We start from the raw sequence: 22,704 nt of genomic DNA on the forward strand, positions 1-22,704 counted from the left end.
GTATTAATGTTTGATCAATCACGAGAATCTCTGATGTTTGAGTTACTGCTGCGTCAATTCCGAGAGTCGATGTCCCTCTAGTGTGGGGAATCCATTTTAGCAACGTGTAATGTTAAAGTTGATGTTCGATATAAACAAATTAAAACGTGGAGGACACTCTTGAGACGAACATGTATTTAACTTTCAAAATAATAAAAACTTTATGCTAAGATGCTGGAAATATTATGGAAGCGTGTTAGACACAATTGTGTTTAACTTCGTAACTAAGTACTTTCCATTGTTTATCGGGATCTGTATGAGAAAATTCCCGACCCTTTTAACCTTAATAAAATCTGCGACTTGTTACTAAACATCAAGCATTGGATTGGCTGCCTACGACGAAGCAGAAACCGGAGCGGCCGTACCAGCCTCAGCTTATCCATTTCGGTAATCAGTAAACCAATAACAGGCTAATATTTACGTAAACTCAACTTCCCAGCAACACATATGCCAGCAGGGGAAAAACTGCGGAGATTATTCGATTTAAGTAAACATTACCTGTCATATGCAAACAATTTGCCGTGTTCACTGGCAGTGTTTTGCAGTATTCAAATTTCAATTAAGCTGATACATGTCTGTGATATGCCAAAAACTGTACCTTGGCAAAACCCTAAATAATACCATGTGCAAAAATTATTTACTGTCAAATATTTGTCCTAGTGCGTATATTGTGATTTCTTATTGTGAAAAAAAAACGACCAATTTAAGAAAAGCTGAAATAAACGTTTCCTCTGGTTTATATTTATTGCTGAAAAATTGTTTCTCAATTATAGGATTAATCAGATAGCATATATTTCCATGCATACCACGCAAACCATGCTATTTAAAATACAAGACATCGGAAAAGGTATGCTTAGCCCACACTACAAAAGCAACAGAACCTTGGAATAATAAGTTGTAATTTCTAGTTTAGCTTCAAATGATTAATGCATCTTTAAAATAAAAATATGAAGCTGTAAATACACGATCACAACACAAAAGGCTTCCACAAGCCTGTTAAACCCTGTCAACTCTGTACACTATTCAAGTTCACTCGGTTCTCTGTTTTCTGACATACCCACTGGTGTCACTTACAACTGATAAAGAGACAATCATAACTAGCTGTATACCGCCATCTAGCGCCTGTATATTTTTTTTAGTATTGATGTCACCACCACAACCAAAAATTTTACACACTAATGTGAAATTTTACACACACAAAAATTTTACACACTAGTGTGTTTGGCAAAGCAGGTGTTTAACAGTCCAGGTTTGTTCAAAAAACATCAGCTGTCATCCAAGTTATTTACTCACAAGAATTGTTTGTGAAGTTCGTGGATTAAATCGTGTTTGAATAAAATCGGTTGAGATCGATAATAATCAGCAATCTTCGGCGTTTAAATGCCGAGCTATAGCTAGGTTATAACCTAACCACACGCCAACGCACCCGCACAAAATCAGATTTAATTCGTTTCATTGCAATAATAATATTTGCTGTTGTCAAGGAAACCGTTACGTCACAACGATGTGAAACATATTCGAACTTGGCCGATCATTAAAGTTAAGCCAACCGTTGAAATTTCCACTTTTGTTGGTTGAGGCGAAACATCGCGCGATGTTCTAAAATTCTTGTGCAAAACATCGTGTGACCTCAGAACTACTTAGTTTTATGGCAACGGTTTGCGGCTCCCCCCGATTTGAAGTACGCGGAAATGTCTGTGACGGAAATTTCCTGTTTTTCCAAAACATTCGCCTTACATCGGTCTGTGGTTTAAATGCCAGAGCTAACTCACGACGCAACATCGGATTTAATTGCTTTTCACTGGCAAATGTAATAATGTCGCGAACGCTTTGTGAACACGGTTCACTTACAACGTTGAAAAGAACTGTTGACAATGAACTTGGCCGTACGTTGATGTGAAGCAAACCGTTGTAGCTTCACGAAACTTCAGAACTACCAGAACTAATATTTGACATTCACTGGCAGCAACAACGATCACAATTTGTCTGTTGATATAGGGCACAATTTTCTCTGATATGAATATAATTTTAGGGTTTGTCAACATTTTAATCGTTCTGTTTACTCTTTCGCTGTTCACGGTACGAGATAATAAAAGCTTCTGTTTTCAATGTTTAAACAAGGGCTCTCGATGCATTTGGAAACGTAACCAATGTTGTAAAGCACCAATTGTTGTCAATGAACTTTGAGCTAAGCAACCCGTTGAAATTTCCACTGTTGAGGCGAAACATCACATGGTGTTTTGAAATTAGTGAATAACATCACGTGATTTCACAAACATACACGGTTTCAAAGTACCAGTTGTTTATGGTTTGCGGCGAAAAATCCTTTTCGATAGTGGAGGACGATGAATTGCAGAAATCCAAGTTAACCTCATGTGTTTAATGTTTTGTGAAATACAGAGTACTTTAAATAGTTTTCTTTGTTCCTGTCCGGAACTTCATCCAGCGTTCGAGTCTCCGTCTCCGATTTCCTGGGTGTGCCAACAGTCATGGTGTTTTGCACTCCAATACATATTGCGCAAAGATACAAATTTTAATTCTAATTTTAAAGTTGGGTATTTTCTTGTCGCCGGGAAAATGGTCACCAGATTTTAAATTGTTGAAACATTTTACGTGAACACCCTTGCGCGACGAGGCGGAACATCACGTGATGTTTCCAGACCCCTGGGGCCACGAACACCATTGTTTTTCTCAAAAGTAAGGGATTTTTATAAAGACTACGTCCACTTATAAGTTTTTGTGATCTTCGAAAGAAGAGGTCCTACACAAGTTAGTTTCATCGAATCAATTTGCTGCAAACATCATTAGGCTCTTGAGTCAAAGTGCATGGAGGTTTGACATTGTCAGTAAAAAAATCCACCCAAACTATGTAAATGTATACGATATGAAGACAATACGTGTGGGACATTAATTTGACTTTGCAATTTTCCGTCGTAAAACATATTTCCGTTCTGATTAGTAACTTAGCAATGGTTGTATTTTCCATTGTGTAATAGCAATAGTGGCAGGACTTAATTGTAGCGTAATGCTAACTTTTCCATCACAAGACTTGTATTGTCAAGTCCTTGAAATCTCATGTTTTCGTGAATTGGTTGAGTTGAGATGGATAATAGTCAGCAAGCTTCGACTCTGGAATTTAAATGCCGAGCTAACCAAATCTCACGGCGACGCCCTCGTATTAAATCTGATTTAATTCCTTTCATTGTAATATTAATAATGTCCGTTGTTATGGTGTCGGTTACGCCAAATCATTAAGAAACATACTTGAACTTTAGCAAATTAAATCGTCGACATTTCCACTCTTGTTAGTTGAGGCGATATCTAGGCTTTATCAAAACAGTTTGCAGCAATCCCTATAAAAGCCACCATGGTATTTTAGACCTCCAAAACATTTAAAAATGTTGCACAAAGACAAAAAATCTTTTTTGGGGATCGCTAATTTTTTTATCTTTATCGCCTCGTGATGTCAAAGATGAAGTGCGAACAACAGTTTGGGTACCTCAGGCGAACAGGAGGTCATTTTCCACATAAAAACTATGACTTGATAACCAACAACAAGTGCTGAATTTGCACGTACCTCGGAGGCAGCAACCGGCACGCCCATGCTAGCCTTAGCTCGTAACATAGCCTGCTCGCGCAGTCCGTCATTCGCCTGGCTACGCTATAAACAAAGGACTGCTATTTACGGTCTTACAGCAGCACTAAAGAGGCAAAACGAAGTTATGACAGCAGTGAGGTTTTACTACCAAGTTTTAAATAGATTTCGCCTGTTTGTAATCTTTCGAAACATGAACATTTGTAAAATGATTTGATTTAAATGAGTTTCATTCACAAATCTCTACAAAAAAAAACAGCGAATGATTTCATTTACAAACATCTACTAACAAAATATACCACAGCGAACTACACTAACTATGTACTCAGTGCAAGTTCTTTTACGCTTTAAACAAACAGTTAGCTTCACATAACAGCTTTACACCAAGCGTAAGAAAGGCCTGTGAAGCAACGCAACTCTAAAAACAACTTCACGATAATGAGCAAATTGCATTTACAGTAGGCAATAAAATAATGGTTATACGATCCAATCTACATCAACATATGGAAGCTCGAGCAACTCAAGTTTAATGAAATATTACTAGATATAAGTATGGAGACAAAAGTTTAGGTCGAATATTCAACAGGCAATGGCCTTACTGCGTTTGCTTCAAGCATCTTGGAAATTTGGGTTGATTTATTTCATTACATCTTGTTGCCTCAGATCTTGCCTTGTTTTAAAGTTTTTCAGAGAAGTCCAGACAGAGTTGAGTAACTTCCTCGCTTCCTTCAGGACTTTCGATTTCATGGAAGAGTTCTTTCTTCTTTTTTTTCAGCGCTTTATTTTCACCTCCATCAGTTTCCAGGTAACTGTTGTAACAAAACGAAATCGTGGAAAAAATGGTTGTTTGTGCAATCATTCTCGGTTAAGGTGACAAGCTGGCATCGCTTAAAATGTGAAATCTTGCCAATGTCGTTCAAAAACAAAATGCATGAAAACGACGACGAATTGAAAATTAGGAAAACTGAACTATGAAAAACTGTTCAGGGATGCTTTTCATTAAAAAAATTAGTTTCAATTATGTTCAACAAAAGTATTGCCCAGAAATGTGTAACTTGTAACCTTTATTATGAAATTTCTGTGAGCTGCCGGCAGATTTTGTTTATATATTCATGTTTTGTTATACACCACTGGCGGCACTATTGATTTTGCCTTTGCTCGGCCTTATACTGTTTCCGCCTTGTTTTCTCTGTAAGGATGCACCTAGTTTGGTGCTCAACGGATGGCGTTGGCTATATATTCACTACAAAGTCTTTTCAACAGTGCCCATCTGTCTTCAGCTTACAGACTGTGTAACTAGTTTTAATTTACACGATAAAAACACACAAATGATTTTTTTCAAGAAATAAAGTTAAGTTTAAGGACTTAGCGTATGGAGGAATTATTAAATTTTACCTTTTTAACATTTCCTTCGCTGCTTTTTCTCTTCCATAAAAACTCTTCTCACGAAACACTTTAATGAGGTCTTCTATGATATCTTCTTCGTTTTTTTTCTGTACTTTTGTTTTCTTAGTTATTTTTACTCTTAAAATACAAGCGGCGATGCAGGATGATACAGGGATGGATTGGTAGACATCATTATCAGCTACTCGTCTGGCAATCTCGAACAACAAAAGAACTGAAAACTCGAAAAACCGATCCTCGTTGTCACTTCTGGTATTTATTGATTTTGTCATAAACTTCTCAAAATATTCACAAAATCCACGCAATTTCACCCTATGATCTTTATGGAGAAAGTAAACGTAACTGTTGGGTTGGTCTGTAAGAGCGGAGGTAATGATTATACCATTACCAGGTTGGTCTACAGATGGGTTGGCAAGCAAAATAACATTTCGTTTCCCACCGGATCCGCAGCGAAAGTAGAAGTAGTTTCCTTTTTCGAAACGTTCTGCTTGCTGTGGGGTTTTGTTTTTGACAATTTTAATGAAGATTTTGAGTAATCCTTTCCCTTTCAACCCTTCACAATTATATATCTTCACAAGTTGTCGTGGTACGCAATGATTTCCTCTGTTTCCAGGATATGCCTGTTGGTATGTTGTAAGCTTCTTCACAAGATCTTTCACTTCATTGGTTTCATTTGTGATACGATTAATCATTTTAACCCATCTAAGTACTACATAACGCACGTTAAAAAGCGGCATGTTCTTCTATTGCGTCACACAAACTCCGACTGTTCAAACCTACACAAAATTGCCACCGAGTGACAGCAAAGTTAGTCTTTCAACAGATGTTATGCAGCTTTCACTGCTGCCAAACGTAAGTAACCCTAACTGCACCGATGCTTGCAGTTCGAAGACGTAAAGTTCAAATTAAAGCAAGCTTCAACCGCCGGTAGAAAACTCAGGCGGACACCGGGAAACGCGACAGCACGACAACGGCCAATACGCAATCCCCGCCAGTAATGCAATCGAATTTGTAAATTCATTTCATCACATCGTGAGAATAACCTACGAACCAAAGCGGAGTTGGAACACTTTTCATTGTTTAACGGGATTTTTAAGAGCAAATTCGTCCCTTATAACGCAGAAAAATGACTGCCTTTCCCAAAACAAGTATAGTGCCACGCGTATACCAGTCGAAATTGCCCGGCACCGGTGAAGAGCAAACCAGGCTACAAACCATAGGTTTAATCAACTGCAAGCATTTGTTTGATCGCTTACAGCAGTATCAACCCACCAAGTTCGGTTACCAACTGACCGAGTTCGAACAATTGTCTAAAAAAGGCATAGTGCTTAAACCAAAAGCAACTAAGGAAATTGCATTTTTAAGTAAACACTATTTTTTTTTTATTAAAAAGTAAAACCCCGGGCGACCTGTCATGTAACAATGCTTATACAACTATGCAATATGTATACAAGCGGAAAAAACGTATTTGCTTCACATGTTTACTGGTTATTAACTTATTATAGCTGATAAACTGTGCCTCAATACCACACCATATGACACCCTTACATGATGACCTATGTCCAGCAGGCACACACTTGTTTTTGTAATCCCTTACACTATCTCTATGACCTACTGCAGCTTTCACTGCTGCCAAACGTAAGTAACCCTAACTGCACCGATGCTTGCAGTTCGAAGACGTAAAGCACACCGGGAAACGCGACAGCACGACAACGGCCAATACGCGTATCGCCACGCGCAAACAGGGTTATAAATGAGGCCTATTGTGTAAGGTGCAAAACCATAAAACGAATTGTTGAGGTAAGTGTGACTTGTTTTAAATGATTGCTAGTTGTACATTTCGCGGTATATTGCAAATGGTCAACGCAAACCTTTGTAGAAACAATGCGACGGAAAAGTACATTAAAACAGCACCAGACACATAACAGTATCCCAGGCAAATACAGCCTGCCATAATTTTGTTGCCATTTTTGCTAACGAAAATAAATGTGTGTTTGCCATAACGGCCGGACAAAGTAATCCAAAGCTGTCTCACAATAAAACGCAAAACATTTACACAAAGTTCTATGTACGATCGCAACACAAAAGTTTTCCAGGAACGACCAAAGTCCTGTCTATTCGGTTCCGTTTTGTCGTGACCTGTCCCAGTGTCATTTGCAGCTAGAAGGGACAATTCTCCACTGTACGTAGTATGTTTTGTGGCTCTATACCTCCATCTAGCGCCAGTTTTTATGACGCCTTAAATAAAGGAAAAAAATGCAAACACACAAAAAAATTAGCACAAACGCGGTGTTTATTGTGAAATTAGTACGGAATAATTCTTTGTGTAATACAAGCGTAAAACAACAAGAAATGGCAATGAAAATCGACACAGTTAAAAGCGCTATTATAAAATACAAGTATCTAAGTGCCCTTTATTAATACATTGAACTTGGTGCAAAACGAAACACAGTTTACATCGCAAAAGCTAACACATGGACTTTTACGGATTGTGAAATTGCAAACAACATATTACACATTGAAATAACAGTATGCGATAAATGTAAATAAGTATTATCCTTGCAATCGCGAAGGTTTAAACTTATGTTAACATATGGTTTGTGGACATTCACAAACTGTTTTGTCGTTCAGTTATGTACATCATTGTTTAATATCGGTTGCAGCTGGATTGAAGAGTCGTTTCATTAGTTTTTCTTTTTCTTCCTTCGTACCTCCTTCCACGTAAAACCTATTTTAACCCAACCAAAAAGTTATAAATATAACGCGCTTTAAATATATTTGTATATCCAGTCCAATGTCTCAAATATTAATGGGCAGCGTAGACTCAGTTACACTACGATGTGCATTTTGTAGAAACGAGCGATTCGAAAGCAAATCCTGAAAACATTTTTACTTGTAACGTTCTTTGCTTTTACTTGTGTAAAACGATTTAGGGATCTGTAGAAAAAACTTCAAGGTAATTGGGGGCCAGCATTTTATTTTCTATATGCGCTCTGATAAATAAGAGTTAGTTTCTGTTTTTCAGGAGATATATGACCCCATTCCGCAGGCCATGTGCACAGGCGAAAATCTTTTGTACACCAACCATAGAGAACATGTCACGAATGACTACAGGAAGCAGTCTGTTTGACCGACGGATTTGTCTTTTTTCGCATCAACATTTGCCGGAAACTCGAAAGGGAGTAAGTGTTCTTGCTGTTAAGTTTTGTTGTGATTTTTGTTTTTTTTGCTCTTTTCTTTTAGACAGAAACCGGGAATGCCAATAGGCACAATTATTATTTCTTTTAAAAACAAAGACCTTACATTGGCGCTTATCGTCTATCACCCCCTTTCGAGTTTCCGGACAATACTAACCTCTTCAGGATGGTTCTTGCTTCATTTTTCCTCATATCCAAATCCCCTTGAAATACTTTTTCCAGCTGCCTAAATACATCTAACTCATTTTCCTTTCTCTCTGACATGGAAACTCTCAACATAGAAACGGAGATGCAGGATGACACAGGAATGGATTGGTGGACATCACCATTAGCAAGTCGTCTGGCAATCTCAAACAACAAGAAAACAGAGATCTCGAAAAACCGACCCTCGTCTCCCGTGCTGTCGCCTTTGGTGCTGACTGATTCTGTCATAAACATCTCAAAGTATTGCGGAAAACCTTGAAACTCGTATGTTTTTGGCGGTTGAAGCAAGTATTCAAATGTGTTTGGTTGTTTTGTGAGGGAAGAGGTCATCATTAAACCATTCCCAGGTTGATCTTTAGTTGGGTATGCGAGCAAGATAATATCTCGATTCTTACCGGGTCCACAACGGAAGAAGAAGTAATTTTTTTCTTCATACATTTCTCTGTGTTGAACAATATCAATGAACTTGTAAAGCAACTTTTGACCCTTGACCAACTCAAAGTTGTAACTTGCCACTCGTTTACCGGGAGCCCGGATCTTCTTTTCTTTGCAATATTTTTTCAAATTTGTCAATATTTTTCCAAATTTGAGGTGATGGTTGGTTGGCATGACAACTTGTGGAAAATTGCTTTGAAATATTTTGTCGTACTTTCTAAACTCATCATAACTTTCTGTCTTGGTCCCAATGTTTCGTTTCCACGAGACTTGTCCACTCCATAGATTACGAGACCCCAAAATGCCGTTACATTTAATTACTCTGGCCATTCAATTCCTTTTAACCAACTAGCAACAAATCTTCGGTGTGTAAGAATTTCTGTGTTAAAAATAAAGGTTATACTTTCGTACTAAGCTATAAATCGGGGGTCATCAGATGAACTGCACGCCTTTCACATGATATTTAATCTTCTAATTAGATTATCTCAATAAACCTGTGAAGAATACGTACTTCGCTAAGGCATTATCTTATCTCAGTGACATTATATTACCTCTATAATACGTGTGTTTTCATTTGCGGAAACTGGTAATGCTAATAGTAGGGATATCGATTTTGCAATTAATACTACATCAGCTGACATTGAACCAAAGCTTGTTACTTCATTGATACAACGATTTTTAACGTTTTTGTCATTATTTTGTTAAACCTCGTTTCTGCTGGCAATATATTGTGGAAAACACACAAACTTGTCCTGGTATCGACCCTGTTGTCTGAACTTGCCCTGTTGCTGCTACAATATCATCATTGTGTTTTGTTGTGACAGACACAAACCACGTTACCTCAACGAAGCCACAGAAGTTTAAACAAAAACCCTCTAATGTAAACACCAGTAATCTACTTTACTCCTTCACAGGAGTTTGCAAACTCAAAAATCAACACTAGTATTTTCATAAAATTTGGTAAATTGTTGACCATGAACTACTAGGTGCACCATGTTGCACCACTACCGCAAATTTAATGGGAGTTCGAATTTAAACCTTTGGTCTTTACTTCACGTGAGAATTTTGCTTTTTTCGTAAGAACACACTTATATTTCCATCGATATTCACACTAGAGAGATTCGCCAATTTTCAGGCCATGCAATGCAATATAGGCTTATTATTGGTGGGAGGTCAAGTATTAAAACTCGTCGCATAACACGTAAACTTGATCAAAGTGCAAACGAAATTCTTATAACGGTGGTCAATGATGATACCCCCAAATATTGTCAAGTGATTTAACCACGTGATTCGAGTTTGTAAGCAAACAACCAACAAACCAAAACAAACTAATGACGACCCAGTATACGATGCTGTTTATCTGAGTTGGCGTCGAGCAATTTCCCGCCCCTTTAACCTTTCCAAACCTTCACACGGTTTCGCACAGCTAACATTGGTATTGGTTCCGCCCCCTGTAGCCGCAGTCGTCACGTTTGTCGTGCCAGTCTCTGCAAGCCCAGGTCTGTAAACAGTAAACCTCACCTAGAATAACCGGCTAATATTTGCGAACGCTCAACTCAAACTATAGCAACATTTGTACTTGGCTCACAACCTTCACCACGCAAAATCAAAGCACGACAAAACACATTGTTTTCAGGAAAGTTTTAATTTAAATTGTTTAAGAGGTACAAAATCAATGAATACAAGGTAAAATTTGACATAGATTTTATTTTATTCCAGTAACTAAGAGCTCAAACTAAAATATCAAACCAAACTAACACACTCGCAAACAAACAGAAATATACAACAATTTAATACCGCGCGAAATATTCGCTACCTGAGCAACAGAATGCTAACTAGAAATTTGCAATTATCCACTCCTCCCATGCGGTAATCAATTGTCGGCCCTTTTAACGTCGACAAACGACCGTGTACCCGGAACAGGAAATGTCACCCCCGGACCAGTCCTAACTTGTCCCATATCGGTAAAGAGAAAGTCCAGTTAGAAATTATACGTTTATTCAACTACAGGAACTGGATTGGCCGCGTACCGCACACAAGTCTCAATTGCCAAACAGAAATCAGGTGAAGTCAGCATAAAAGTAAAAGCCCTGGCGACCTGTCATATAACAATGCTTATTATCAATACATTATATTTATGTTAATATTGTTATTATTGTTAATATGTTGTTGTATTTGTCTTGATACAACGTCACATTGCACCCTCTAAATGTCCAATGTCCGATAATCACAGCTATATTTGTTTGTGATTCATTATTCTATCTCATGATCTAATGCAGTGTTAATTGCTGCAAAACGTGCGTTATTTTGTACAATGGATGCAGGTAACCTCACCATCATTTTGTCACATGGGCGTAAAATTCTTTGGTAAATCTTCCTCTACAAAAAACTTCGGAAGGACCGCAATAATTGATTCGGATCGTTGCTAATTTTCGACAAGTAAAATATCTTTTTTACATGTTATCATCCGTATTCGGCTTAGGATCCAAAATGTTGGTCCATGCGAGTAAAAAGTGGTCCAATATTGTTTACACTACACTTGAAATAACATAATGACCTCTAAATACTGGAAATACATGCCTAAAGAACATTCAAAGAACATACATCCATCTATTAACTACATCCATTCATATTAATCCCTAATTCATATCAACTCCCTTTCGGTTCATGACCAAAACCTCAACCTGCAAGCTGCCCCCATCTGTTTTGTTCTCGTAAAACAGATGGGACAGCCTGTAGGTTGCGTGGCGCAACCGTGTTGACAAATTAAGTCAACAATATCGCGGTTGAGTGCTATATGACACGGTGTAAAAAATAAATATGATCCCCAATCGCAAGGTTGTAACATCGTAATAACAATTTAAACGGAAATGGAATGGTAAAAAATGTTTCTTGCAGACACTTTACAGGTATATGGCCCAAAACTGAACCAAAGATACCGATCCCTGTTTTAAAACTTGACAAAATTTGCATAAGGTGTTCAAAATAATTTGTTCTGTTCGAAATATCAACAACATGCGTCGCAAACCAACGAATTAAGGCGAGTTTAATTTTAATAAACTGATTAATGTACGTATATTAATGCATTAGAAGCAAGGAAAATGTTTCTAAAATATGCGGATTTCGTGATTACTTACCAGCTGGCTTTTACGCAATCGTCGTTTGAATGCATTTAAATCTCACACTATGTACACACGTAACGGGACAACGAGTAAGCGAGTAATCAGTTTGTAGAAAAGCAAACATTATGTGACATGGAAGACCATGCGTTGCTTTTGTGGCATCATATAAATACCAATTAATGATTAACTTCACACAAAAGTTGGCGCAAGTTCAACAAAGGCATCCTTTATAACCCAGCATGGCTCTTCAAACGTTACTGCTTCAACTCCGTTTGAAGTAAATCAGTAACAATGAAATTTTATTAAAAAGTATATTGCAGTTGCACATGTCGTTTGTGTCTTCCAGCTACCTCTTTTCAACACAAGAATCGTCACCTATGCCGCGCAATTCAAGGTTCTTTTCGGCTAAGTATTTTTTCACTTTTAATTTGTTAATTTAAGATGTGCTTTAATGTACCGACACCTCTGGACGAAATTTAAGTCTGGTGTTTGGTTTCCATGTACTTTTCCGTAGAGTTCGTGTGTGGCATATAAAATAAGTCCGATTGGTCTACCGGATCGCAAGTATCCAAAGAGAAAAAGTCTGGACGCCCAACTAAGCCGGGTTTTTAGCGGGCCCAAAACGTTTTGGTTTGGTCAAGTCAAAAACATGGCTATGTGGTTTTACGCGTCGAGGTGTTAGCCGCCATCGATCGTAAGCGCACGTAAATGTTAAAAGCAAACTTAGGTGCCCTTCAACAATAATTGTCAACAAATCTGTCGTTTAAATTGTCATTAGCTGGGACAAATTTAAAAGGGGTCGATGAGACTTTTTGATTAGATTGGCATGTTTTGCCTTGATTTAAGTCAGGACTAACAGGTCACGATGTGCTTCACGAACGCAATTTAAACTGCGCCCGTCTTTGGACGCACGATGCAATGCAGAAAGTAATTCGCCGGTATGAGCATGTCGGTTTCAGGCATAAATAAAAACCCATGCGTCATCTTGATCGCGAATCAACCTTAACGCCAAATACGCACACCACGACTTCAACTGAGGGTCAAGATCCAACTGAGGGACAAGGATCTGACAAGGGACAACGCTAAAAGTCTTTTAGAGTTTCTCTCTGCACTCTTTTCGTTTTAAGGACAATTGTATCGTACTCCTTATCATGACCGGTAAACAGAGAGTAACTGTATCTCCGTGAGACGATTGATTTGCCATTTAAAAAGCAAATTATGAAATGTGCCGCATCAGTCTTACGTCTACAAACTGAATTATCCGGGTTGGGCACTCTTTAAGAAGACTGACTGTTGTATTTTAAAGTACACAAGCATGTGAGACACACGTTTCGGCCGGAAAAAGTAAAATGATTGTCATGTAGCTACCTATAATCCAATTTTGCCTACAAATGTTTCTAACGATGACCCAGCAGGCATTTTTGTGTTATGATATATCAGTTTTTAGGAGGGATGAACCCATGTATTCCAAACAATATCTTCGCATATATGGAATACATTTGCCTCGTAGGTTTTCAACAATTTCTTGGGCATCATTGCTTATTTAGTTTCTCAGGCTAAGGTAACCTATCATATTTGCAGTTGTAGAACCCACATACTCATGACTGAAAGTGGTTCTGGCATTTAATTGCGGTGTCGTAAGCATTTCAATGAAACACAAGAACATTCTGTGTACACATAATGATATTTAAAAGACAGAAATAGTCTTTCGAGTAAAATTTCAAACAAAACAACACAATGTCAAATGAAAAAACTTAAAAAATTATAACGACAACGATTTTTGGTTAAACAGTGTTTTGCAGGAAATCAGTAATTAACAAACTTATTAATACACTCAATAAAATGTGTAAGACTCTTTTGACACATGCGATAATCGACAGCCAAAGCATCTTGGAACACCGTCACAAGTGAAGGGTTATTGATCAAGTACAATTAAGTGCACACAACTAACAGTTAATCAACAGATGAAAAACATTCTACGTCATAGCTATGACATCAGAGAACATGAACATTGAACATTTAAAGGTTCTAAAAAATATGTCTCTCGTCACAACATAACGTATATATAAAACTAGAACATAAAGCAAAGCACAAATCGAATATAAGTTGACAGCCTATATATATATCCCTTAAGCGTAGTTGGGGGCGGAAAACGTTGAATGGCTAAAACTTTGTCAGAAAGTGGCTGAGCACCGTTGCAATCAATTCGATGTCCCAGAAAATCAATTTGCGTTTTTCCGAAAACGCATTTATTCACGTTAAGGACAAGGCCATTGTCTGCAAGTCGTTGAAATAGTTGTTTGAGATGTGTGCGGTGAACCTTTAACGAGGAACTCGCAACCAGTATATCATCTAGGTAAACAAAGGTAAAATCCATTGATTGACAAACAGAATCCATAAGTCTTTGAAAAGCTTGAGCAGCGTTCTTTAATCCAAAAGGCATGCGAAGGAACTCAAATAAACCAAAGGGGGTGATGACGGCTGTCTTTGGAATGTCGGTTTTAGCAACTGGCACCTGGTGGTATCCGCGCACCAAATCAATTTTTGAAAACACTTTTGCTCCATCAAGCCGAGAACTAAAGTCCTGAATGTGCGGTATATTGTAACGGTCTGGTATTGTGGCAGCATTCAGACGGCGATAATCACCACACGGTCGCCAATCACCGGATGATTTCGGCACCATATGTAATGGTGATGCCCATGGACTGGAAGATCTGCGAATAATACCCAGTTGCAACATTTTAGAAAACTCGCGTTTTGCTATTTGCAATTTTTCTGGCGACAAGCGTCGTGCTTTTGCGTGAACTGGTGGACCGTCAGTTGGAATATAGTGTTCTACCTGATGTTTTGGCGTTGCTGCGGAGAACTTGGGAGTAGTTATGGAAGGAAACTGCGTTAGCAATCGTGCGTAAATGTTGTTACTTGTCGAAAGTGCGTTGAGTTGCATTGGTGAGTGATTGGTGCAATGAAGTGGTGCACTCGCAAAGGAACGAGCGTTTAACAAGCATTTGTGCCTTAGGTCGACAAGCAAGGAATTTGCGCGCAGGAAATCTGCTCCGAGAAGCGGCCTGGGCACGTGGGCTAAAACAAACTTCCAAGAAAACTTGCCGGCTACTAAATCGAGCGAAATTGTTTTTGTTCCAAATGTTTTAATGGCGCTCCCATTAGCGGCTATAAGCTTGAAGTCGTTGCATTGACGCAAGCGTTCCCTACTGGAAGCCGGATAAACGCTAACTTCTGCTCCAGTGTCGACCAAAAATTGTTGTTGTGAATTACTGTCCCATAGAAAAAACAAATTCTTGTGAACGCCGGCCGCTGCTGCAGTTAACAACGGCCGGCCTTTAAGTTTTCCTGATAAGCACAAGGTTGCTGGCATTTAAGGGCACGGTCGCCAAAGCGTTGGTGATAAAAACAGAAACCGTTCTTACGTGATTGCTGCGCAGGTCTTGCTGAAGGCATCTCACGCTTGCGGACTTTTGAAACAAAAAATTGCTCGCTGTTTCTTGCCTTCCAAAGTACGTCGGCACGTTGTGCTAATTGCCTTGGTTCGACCAACGTCTCTTTTGTCAACACGAGCCGAATTTCTTCTGGCAAGGTTCGAAGAAAAATGTAGTGAAACAAAAAACATGGCTTATGACCGGCCATCAGGGACAACATTTCATCCATGAGCTGCGATGGTGATCGGTCTCCAAGCTCGGTAATGTTAAGCAATCGTGCAGCTCTTTCATACTCCGTAAGTCCAAATGTTCTAAGCAAGCGTTCCTTGATTGCTGCGTATTTGTTCTGCTCAGGCGGACTTTCAAGTAGATCCAAAAGACGGCTTGCTGTTAGTTGGTCCAATGCTGACACCACATAATAATACTGCGTTCTATCGCAAGATATTTTGCGTAGCGTAAATTGTGCTTCGGTTTGTTGAAACCACACTCGGGGTTGTTCAGTCCAGAACGTGGGTAGTTTCAAAGAAACAGCAGTGTGTAGTACTTCTTCTTGATCCTGCATTGTCCAAGAAATATCGTTTCTTGACGCTCGGGGTCACCAAAATGTGGCGTGCTTGCTCTTTATTCGTAGTCAATAGAATGGTGCGTACATGGCGTGACACATGACACGTGAGAGAATCGCACGAAAAAGGCAAACACGCACCGAAACCAACGCAACCCGCGACGGCACATCCTTACAACATATTATGTCGCTACAATATGTATATATATGGATATGTGGAACTGCAATTCATAAGAACAAACAGAATATATTCGAAACTGGTTTCACGAAAGTTTAATGTTTTCTCACTTTAAGATTTGTTGATGTTTCGTCAACAAGTTTTCGCTTTCTTCCAACTCTTCTATCAGTGAACATTTTAGTATTATTGGCAAAAGCTGGATTAAAGAGTTGTTTCATCAGTTGTTCTTTTTCTTCCTTTACACATCTTTCCTCTTTAAACCTATTTTAAACGAACACATTTTACAAACACATTAGAATATACAAGCGTGCAGAGCTTTCTTTGTGTGTTATTAATAAAATACAACAGACTAAGTGCAAATGAAATTGTTTCTGTTAAAAGTTGAGTTGAAGGGTATTTTTTAAAACTAACCTTTCCAGCATTGTTCTTGCTGCTTCTTCTCTTTCTTCAAATTCCATTCGAAAAATGTAAATCAGATCTTCGATTATATCCTCTTCCCATTCTTCCTAATCCTCATCAGTCCTCTTCCTGGCGATTCTCAATAGACAAGCGGCGATGCAGGATGACACAGGAATGGAATCAAGCTTTTTCTTCATATCTGGACTATTTTCATTGTCTGGAACAAGTCGTCTGGCAATCCCGAACAAGAAGAGAACAGAAAGCTCGAAGAAACGGCCCTCTTTGCGTTTATTGCGGCCTTCGGTGTTGACTGATTCTGTCATAAACTTCTGAAAGTAATAACAAAACCCACGCAATTTGTGGACGTGATCATCATTCATAAAGTAGCTGTAACCGTTGGGTTGTTCTGTAAGAGCAAAGGTAATTATCAACCCGTTCCCAGGTTGGTTATTAGTTGGATTGGCGAGCAAGATTATATCTCGATCCCCAGCATCAGATCCGCAGCGAAAGAAGAAATAATTTCCTTTTTTATAGTTGGATCTGTTTTTCACAACTTCAATGAAAGTGTAAAGTAAGTCTCGTCCCTTGAGACCTGTAAGTTTGTATCGAGGCATCAAATCTTTCGATGGCAAACAATGTTCATATTTTTCACAATGTCTGTTTAAGTTTCTTAGCAAAATTTCATTGATCAACGTTGATGGATCAGGTTCAATTCCTGGTCTAGTTAGTTGATCGCAGAAATTTTTGTCAAACTCCGCAAACTTCTGATATTCATCGGACATGGCAGCCGTTGAAGTAATTTCAGATTCTCTATTTTAAACCTGAGCTGAATTATTGAAACAAATAATTTCCTTTTTGTAATCGTTACTATTTATGACCAATTATAATAACAATTTGTACAAACGTTTAAAAAAACACAATGAGTCCCTAAGGTTCTCGGAAGTTATCAGACTCAGGTCTATACTCACTGTACGCTTGATATCATATCTGGCTTCAAATTATTATGGCGTCAAACTAATATGCCACTTTTATGCGCAATAAATGGCCACTTCCTGTATATTGTTTGTCTGTGCGTCCCGGTATGCGTAAGTGCAACAGTCTCCAGTGGCACGCATGGGGCAGACAATGCAAAACATAAAGGAGAAAGTTTTTTTTTTAAATAATGTAACATTTTCCCTTATCCTACTATGAGGAAAACCAGTAGACAGCCATCAGAATCTCAATTTTGGGCAAATCAGTTCGAATTTACTTATTCTTATATTTCCACCAAATCTGCCTCGTTAAGAACCCAACCGATCGCCGATTGGCCTAAAGGAAATCTGTGTCTTCTCGTCTACCAGCCAGCCCAGTGCCACAGTCACCAGCTGTACTGATGAGATCTTACAAGTAGAAATTGCAGCTCTTAATCTAGTAGTTCAGTTTAAGAACTCTTTACCGATATTTTGTGGTATCTGATCTTTCGCTTGACACACAAACTTGTCCTTATATCGACCCTGTTGTCCGAAATTGCCCGGTTGCTGCTACAATATCATCATTGTGTTTTGTTGTGACACCAACCACATTACCTCAACGAAGCCACAGAAGTTTAAACAAAAACCCGCTAATGTAAACACCAGGAAACTACTTACTCCTTCACAGGAGTTTGTTAACTCAAATATCAACACTAGTATTCTCATAAAATTTGGTAAATTGTTCACCACGAACTAGCAGGCGCTCCATGTTGCACCACTACTACATCATGCATATTAATATAAGTTTAAAATTTTACCAGTGCACTGGAGAACATACATTGCTAACAATACACATACTCTAACTACACAAAACTTACTATGGGGAAAACTAGTACACAGCAAACAGAATCTCAATTTTGGGCAAATCAGTTCCAATTTACTCATTCTTATGTTTCTACCCAAAATAACTCCTTGTTTTAACGAGCTTCGGATTCTGTGATGTTTTTGATTTTCTCATCGGACAACACTGTGCATTAATGCCATATAAATATTCTTGATCGGGCTTATGCTGTTCATGTGTCGTTGATCACCTTCTGGGAATTCTGGCGTCACAACTTTTTGTAAATTCATTACTTACAAGATGCACCAACATTCAACATATTAAGGCACCAATGCCAGTTTCCTAACGCAATAATATTCCGTCAGGGATAATCCGTGCGTATGTTAACCATGACTTCAACTAAAACTTGCAACAAAATGACGTAATGATATTTTTGTGCAGCAACAAGTACAAAATCTTGCACTGGCTTGTCGGGAAAAAGTAGCTTTGTTTTTTTTTAGCACGAGCTTCGGGCTCTAATTCGATTTATTATGGAACGTAATAAAAAACGCTAACCATCATGAAATGCAAACAAGTAGGCTTAATATTGGTGGTAGGCCAAGGATTAAACTCTCCGCAAAACACGTAAACTCGATCAAAGTGCAACGAAATTCTCATAACGGTGATCACGAGCTTGTGGCCAGAATTACTTGCGTTAACTTCTATGGACCGTCCTGATGATACCCCCGAATATTATCAAGTGATTTAACCACGTGATTCGAGTTTGTATGCAAACAACTCACGAACCAAAACAAACTAATGACGACCCAGTATATGATGTTGTTTATCTGAGTTGGTGTCGGGCAATAGCCCACCCTTTTTACTTTCCAAAACCTTCGCACGGTTAATCTACAGCTAACGTTGGTATTGGTTCCGCCCCCTGTAGCCGCAGTCGTCACGTTTGTCGTGCCAGTCTCTGCAAGCCCAGGTCTGTAAACAGAAAACCTAACCAGGAATACCAGGCTAATATTTGCGAACGCTCGACTCAAACATTAGCGACAATGCAGTTTGTAATTAGACACACAGTCTTAACCAAGCAAAATCAAAGCACGTCAAAACACATTATTTTCAGGGTTAAAGCCCAGAGTGTTTAATAAGACGTAAAGAACGTTTAACAACATTTATAATTATATGGAAGAAAAATACCAGAATGCAATCATTGCGCTGCAGACATTAAAGCAGTACGCCAGCCTGCAAGATTTCATCATGCAGTGCGGGTGGTGACCGTATAGGGGTGGACTAGATGTTAAATTGCAACTGCAAATAGAAACATTGTGTACTGCTGTCTGCAACTCAATGAATACAACGCAAAATTTGAGAAAAAGTAATTGATTTGAAAGCGTTTTCTTCCAAAGTAACTCAAAACTCAAATTATAATAGCAAACCAAACTAACACACTTATAAACCAACAGAAATATACAACAATTTTACTCCGGGCGTAGTATTCGGTAGCTAAGCAACACAATGCTAACCAGAAATTTGCAATTAGGCTGATTGCGTTTGTGATATAAAATAATAAATTTTCAGATTTTCCAAATGCCAGCACTCAAAATCTTAGCATGTTTTACATTTTTTTGTCGAAATCTTTGGAGAGTTCATCAATTTCGCTCTCCCAACTATCATCTAGTTCCTCTTCTTCATCCCTGTTGAAAAGTTCTTTCTTCGTTTGTTTCAGCGCTTCATTTTCACCTCCTCCGGTTTCCAGGTGACTATTGTAATCAATCAAGATTATCAATGAAATGCGTTTAGTTTTGCGTTAATCAAGTCCCTAATTCCAACACTTAATGTTACATATCAACACATGAATTGTAACTTAGTTTAAGGAAATTAAAAACAACGATAAAGAAAGCAATTGTACCTATTCAACATTCTGTTTGCAGCCTTTTTTCTTTCATCAAGACTTCCTTGAAAAACTTTCACCAACCCTTTTATCAATTCTTCCTCGAGTTCCTGTGCCGCGCTCAAAATACAAGCGGCAATGCAGGATGACACAGGAATGGAATGGTAGCCATCACCGTCGGCAAGTCGTCTGGCAATCTCGAATAACAAAAGAACTGACAACTCGAAATAACGACCCTCGTTGCTTCTGCAGTCAGGGGTATCGACTGATTCTGTCATAAACTTCTCAAAGTACTTGCAGAACCCACGCAATCGGTAGGCATAATTGCCAAGAAAGTAGCTGTAACTGTTGGGTTGGTTTGTAAGAGCTGAGGTAATGATTATTCCGTTTCCAGGTTGATCATGAGTTGGGTTGGCGAGCAAAATGATACCTCGATCTCCAGCATTAGATCCGCAGCGAAGGAAGAAGTAATTTCCTGTTTGAAACTTTTCCCTGTTTTGGACAATTTCAATGAAAATTTTTAGTAAATCCTGGCCTTTCCACGCTCTGAAACTTCCCATAAGCCATTGTGGAAGACACTGGATGCCCATATCTCTAAGGTAATTCTCCAATATTTTTTGAAGCTTTTTCATGAGCTCATCCTCTTCTTCTTCCTCTTCTTCTTCCTCTTCTTCTTCTCCTGTTTCCTCTTCCTCGTCATCTTTATCATCTTTCTTTTTACCTTGCCCACTGGTACCCTCTTGCTTTTTCTTTTCTTCTTCGTTTTCTTTTATCTTTTTCTGACCCATCAGCTTCTCCCCTCTCCTTTTATTTCGCTCTTCCTCTTTCTCTTCTTCTTTTTCTCCGTCTTCTTCTCTCGTAAGTGTTTCAACCAGACGATTATGCAATTCAACCAACGTTATTACTCCTCCACCCAAAATCGCGTTAAACAGCGGCATGTTTTTCTGCAAATGCCTGTCTGAAGTTTGCACAGAGCTATCAAGTTCAATTATTCAATCCATCGCGAATACATGCCATTACCCGCCCTTTCAAGCCAACACAGGTTTAGTTCAAGGTACAAACCTTGATATTTGCGTTACCATTGCGCCCACTCTGACATTTGATGCCTCTGAATAAATTTACTTCAACATCGTGCAATCACTCAAACTACTATGATATGAGAATCACTCAAACAGAAGTTAAAACAATTCAAATATACTCGTTCATTTTTTGATTATCGGGATTTGTTTAAAGCTTTTCATGTTTTAAGAAGGCAATTATGTGGCTAGTAAATCAACAGCGGGCATTGTTATTGACCGACATTATGCGGCGAACTAACAGGCGCGTCTGTGCCAGTCCCAACTCGCCGAGTTTGGTAAAGAACAAGCCCTGTTATTTAAACCATAGGTTAATATTTGCGAAGACTCAACGGCTCAGCCCCAGGATGAAATATCCATGTAATATTCTGCTGCAAGCTCAAACTTGCCTTTGTTTTACTGTTTCTGGCAACAGACCGGTATTCATTGGAAAACAGCACTTATGTTATTTTAGGTTATTTTTTTGTTAAATACTGCGTTAATTGCTACCACATACAGGTACTATAATGTCTTGGAACTTTGCCTCATTAGAAAATGCAGAAATTTAAGTAAACCGAATTAATTCAAGCCAAGAAATATTATTTGAACGGTTCAAGTAATTGCCGATTGTTTACTATGCAATGATATTAAGTAAAACATCGCCAAATGTACAACGCAAAATAAACCCCCTCCCAGGGCTCAGCGTACATTAGTGTTGCCCAAAAATCTTTCATACTGAAGGTTTATGCAATTGTATCTGCCAACCCCTGTGTTAACGCACCCTTTACTTTATGATTACAACATTAAAACCAAATATACTTTGATAGCACTAACACCATCAACAAGCCTGAAAAAACAACAACATCTAAATATAAAGCCTATCCAGTTGCAGTTTGCTGTAATAGGCCATCTATTGCAACTTGGAGCTAATAAAGAGGTGTTGCAAAGTCAGGTTTTTATAGCTCCGTAGCGCACCCTGGGGCCTGTGTTTTTTAGGTGTTAATATTAACGTAACAATCCATAGTTGCCCAAATTCTAAAAGAGAAAATCAGCAACACCATGACCAAAAAAAATCAACGTGGATGTGCCGTCAAAAATTTATTAAATAATTCATAAACTCAAGAAATAATTTAACACAGAAAAAAACGACAAACAATTTCTCAAATTTGAAATAAAACACGAAAATAAAGTAGTTACATTTTAGTCTTTAGTTTGTGAAAAGTACTGGGGCCAGGAACGCAAAAAAACACCCGAAAACTAAAGAAATAATCAACCGATTTCTTGCATGCTTACACGACTAAAACTTTATGCTATTTTGGATAGTGGTTCGACAGCAAACTTTCCTCAGCAACTCATGGAAGACGATGCCAACGCTGCAGGCAAATTACGGTCTTGAAATTAAAGCGA

General features: G+C 38.5%; 3 protein-coding genes across 3 annotated transcripts in view; all 3 read right to left on the bottom strand.

Annotated features, from left to right (window-relative positions):
- The window catches only part of LOC145894880 (uncharacterized), a 45,094-nt gene that overhangs the window by 15,271 nt on the left and 7,119 nt on the right, over positions 1-22,704 (bottom strand). The gene's annotated exons all lie outside the window — the stretch shown is intronic.
- Positions 3,408-5,810, bottom strand: LOC145895100 (uncharacterized). Its single transcript, XM_082983852.1, has 2 exons — positions 5,030-5,810; positions 3,408-4,443 (listed from the first exon to the last, which is right to left on the bottom strand). Exons 1-2 carry the CDS (start codon positions 5,773-5,775, stop codon positions 4,311-4,313), a joined length of 879 nt encoding a protein of 292 aa, XP_082839978.1. The 5' UTR covers positions 5,776-5,810; the 3' UTR covers positions 3,408-4,310.
- On the bottom strand, positions 15,321-15,995 carry LOC145895952 (uncharacterized). The gene has a single exon (XM_082984721.1). It carries the CDS (start codon positions 15,993-15,995, stop codon positions 15,321-15,323), a length of 675 nt encoding a protein of 224 aa, XP_082840847.1.

This window comes from Ascidia mentula, chromosome 3 (genome assembly GCF_947561715.1).
Source record: "Ascidia mentula chromosome 3, kaAscMent1.1, whole genome shotgun sequence".
Classification (NCBI taxonomy): Eukaryota; Metazoa; Chordata; class Ascidiacea; order Phlebobranchia; family Ascidiidae; genus Ascidia; species Ascidia mentula.

Excerpts from the sequence above, each read along its gene's own strand:
- LOC145895100 (XM_082983852.1), bottom strand. The coding sequence starts at position 5,775 with ATGCCGCTTTTTAACGTGCGTTATGTAGTACTTAGATGGGTTAAAATG. Across the intron at positions 4,444-5,029 it reads GCGAAGGAAATGTTAAAAAG|TTACCTGGAAACTGATGGAG; the intron begins GTAAAATTTAAT and ends TTGTTACAACAG.
- LOC145895952 (XM_082984721.1), bottom strand. The coding sequence starts at position 15,995 with ATGCAGGATCAAGAAGAAGTACTACACACTGCTGTTTCTTTGAAACTA.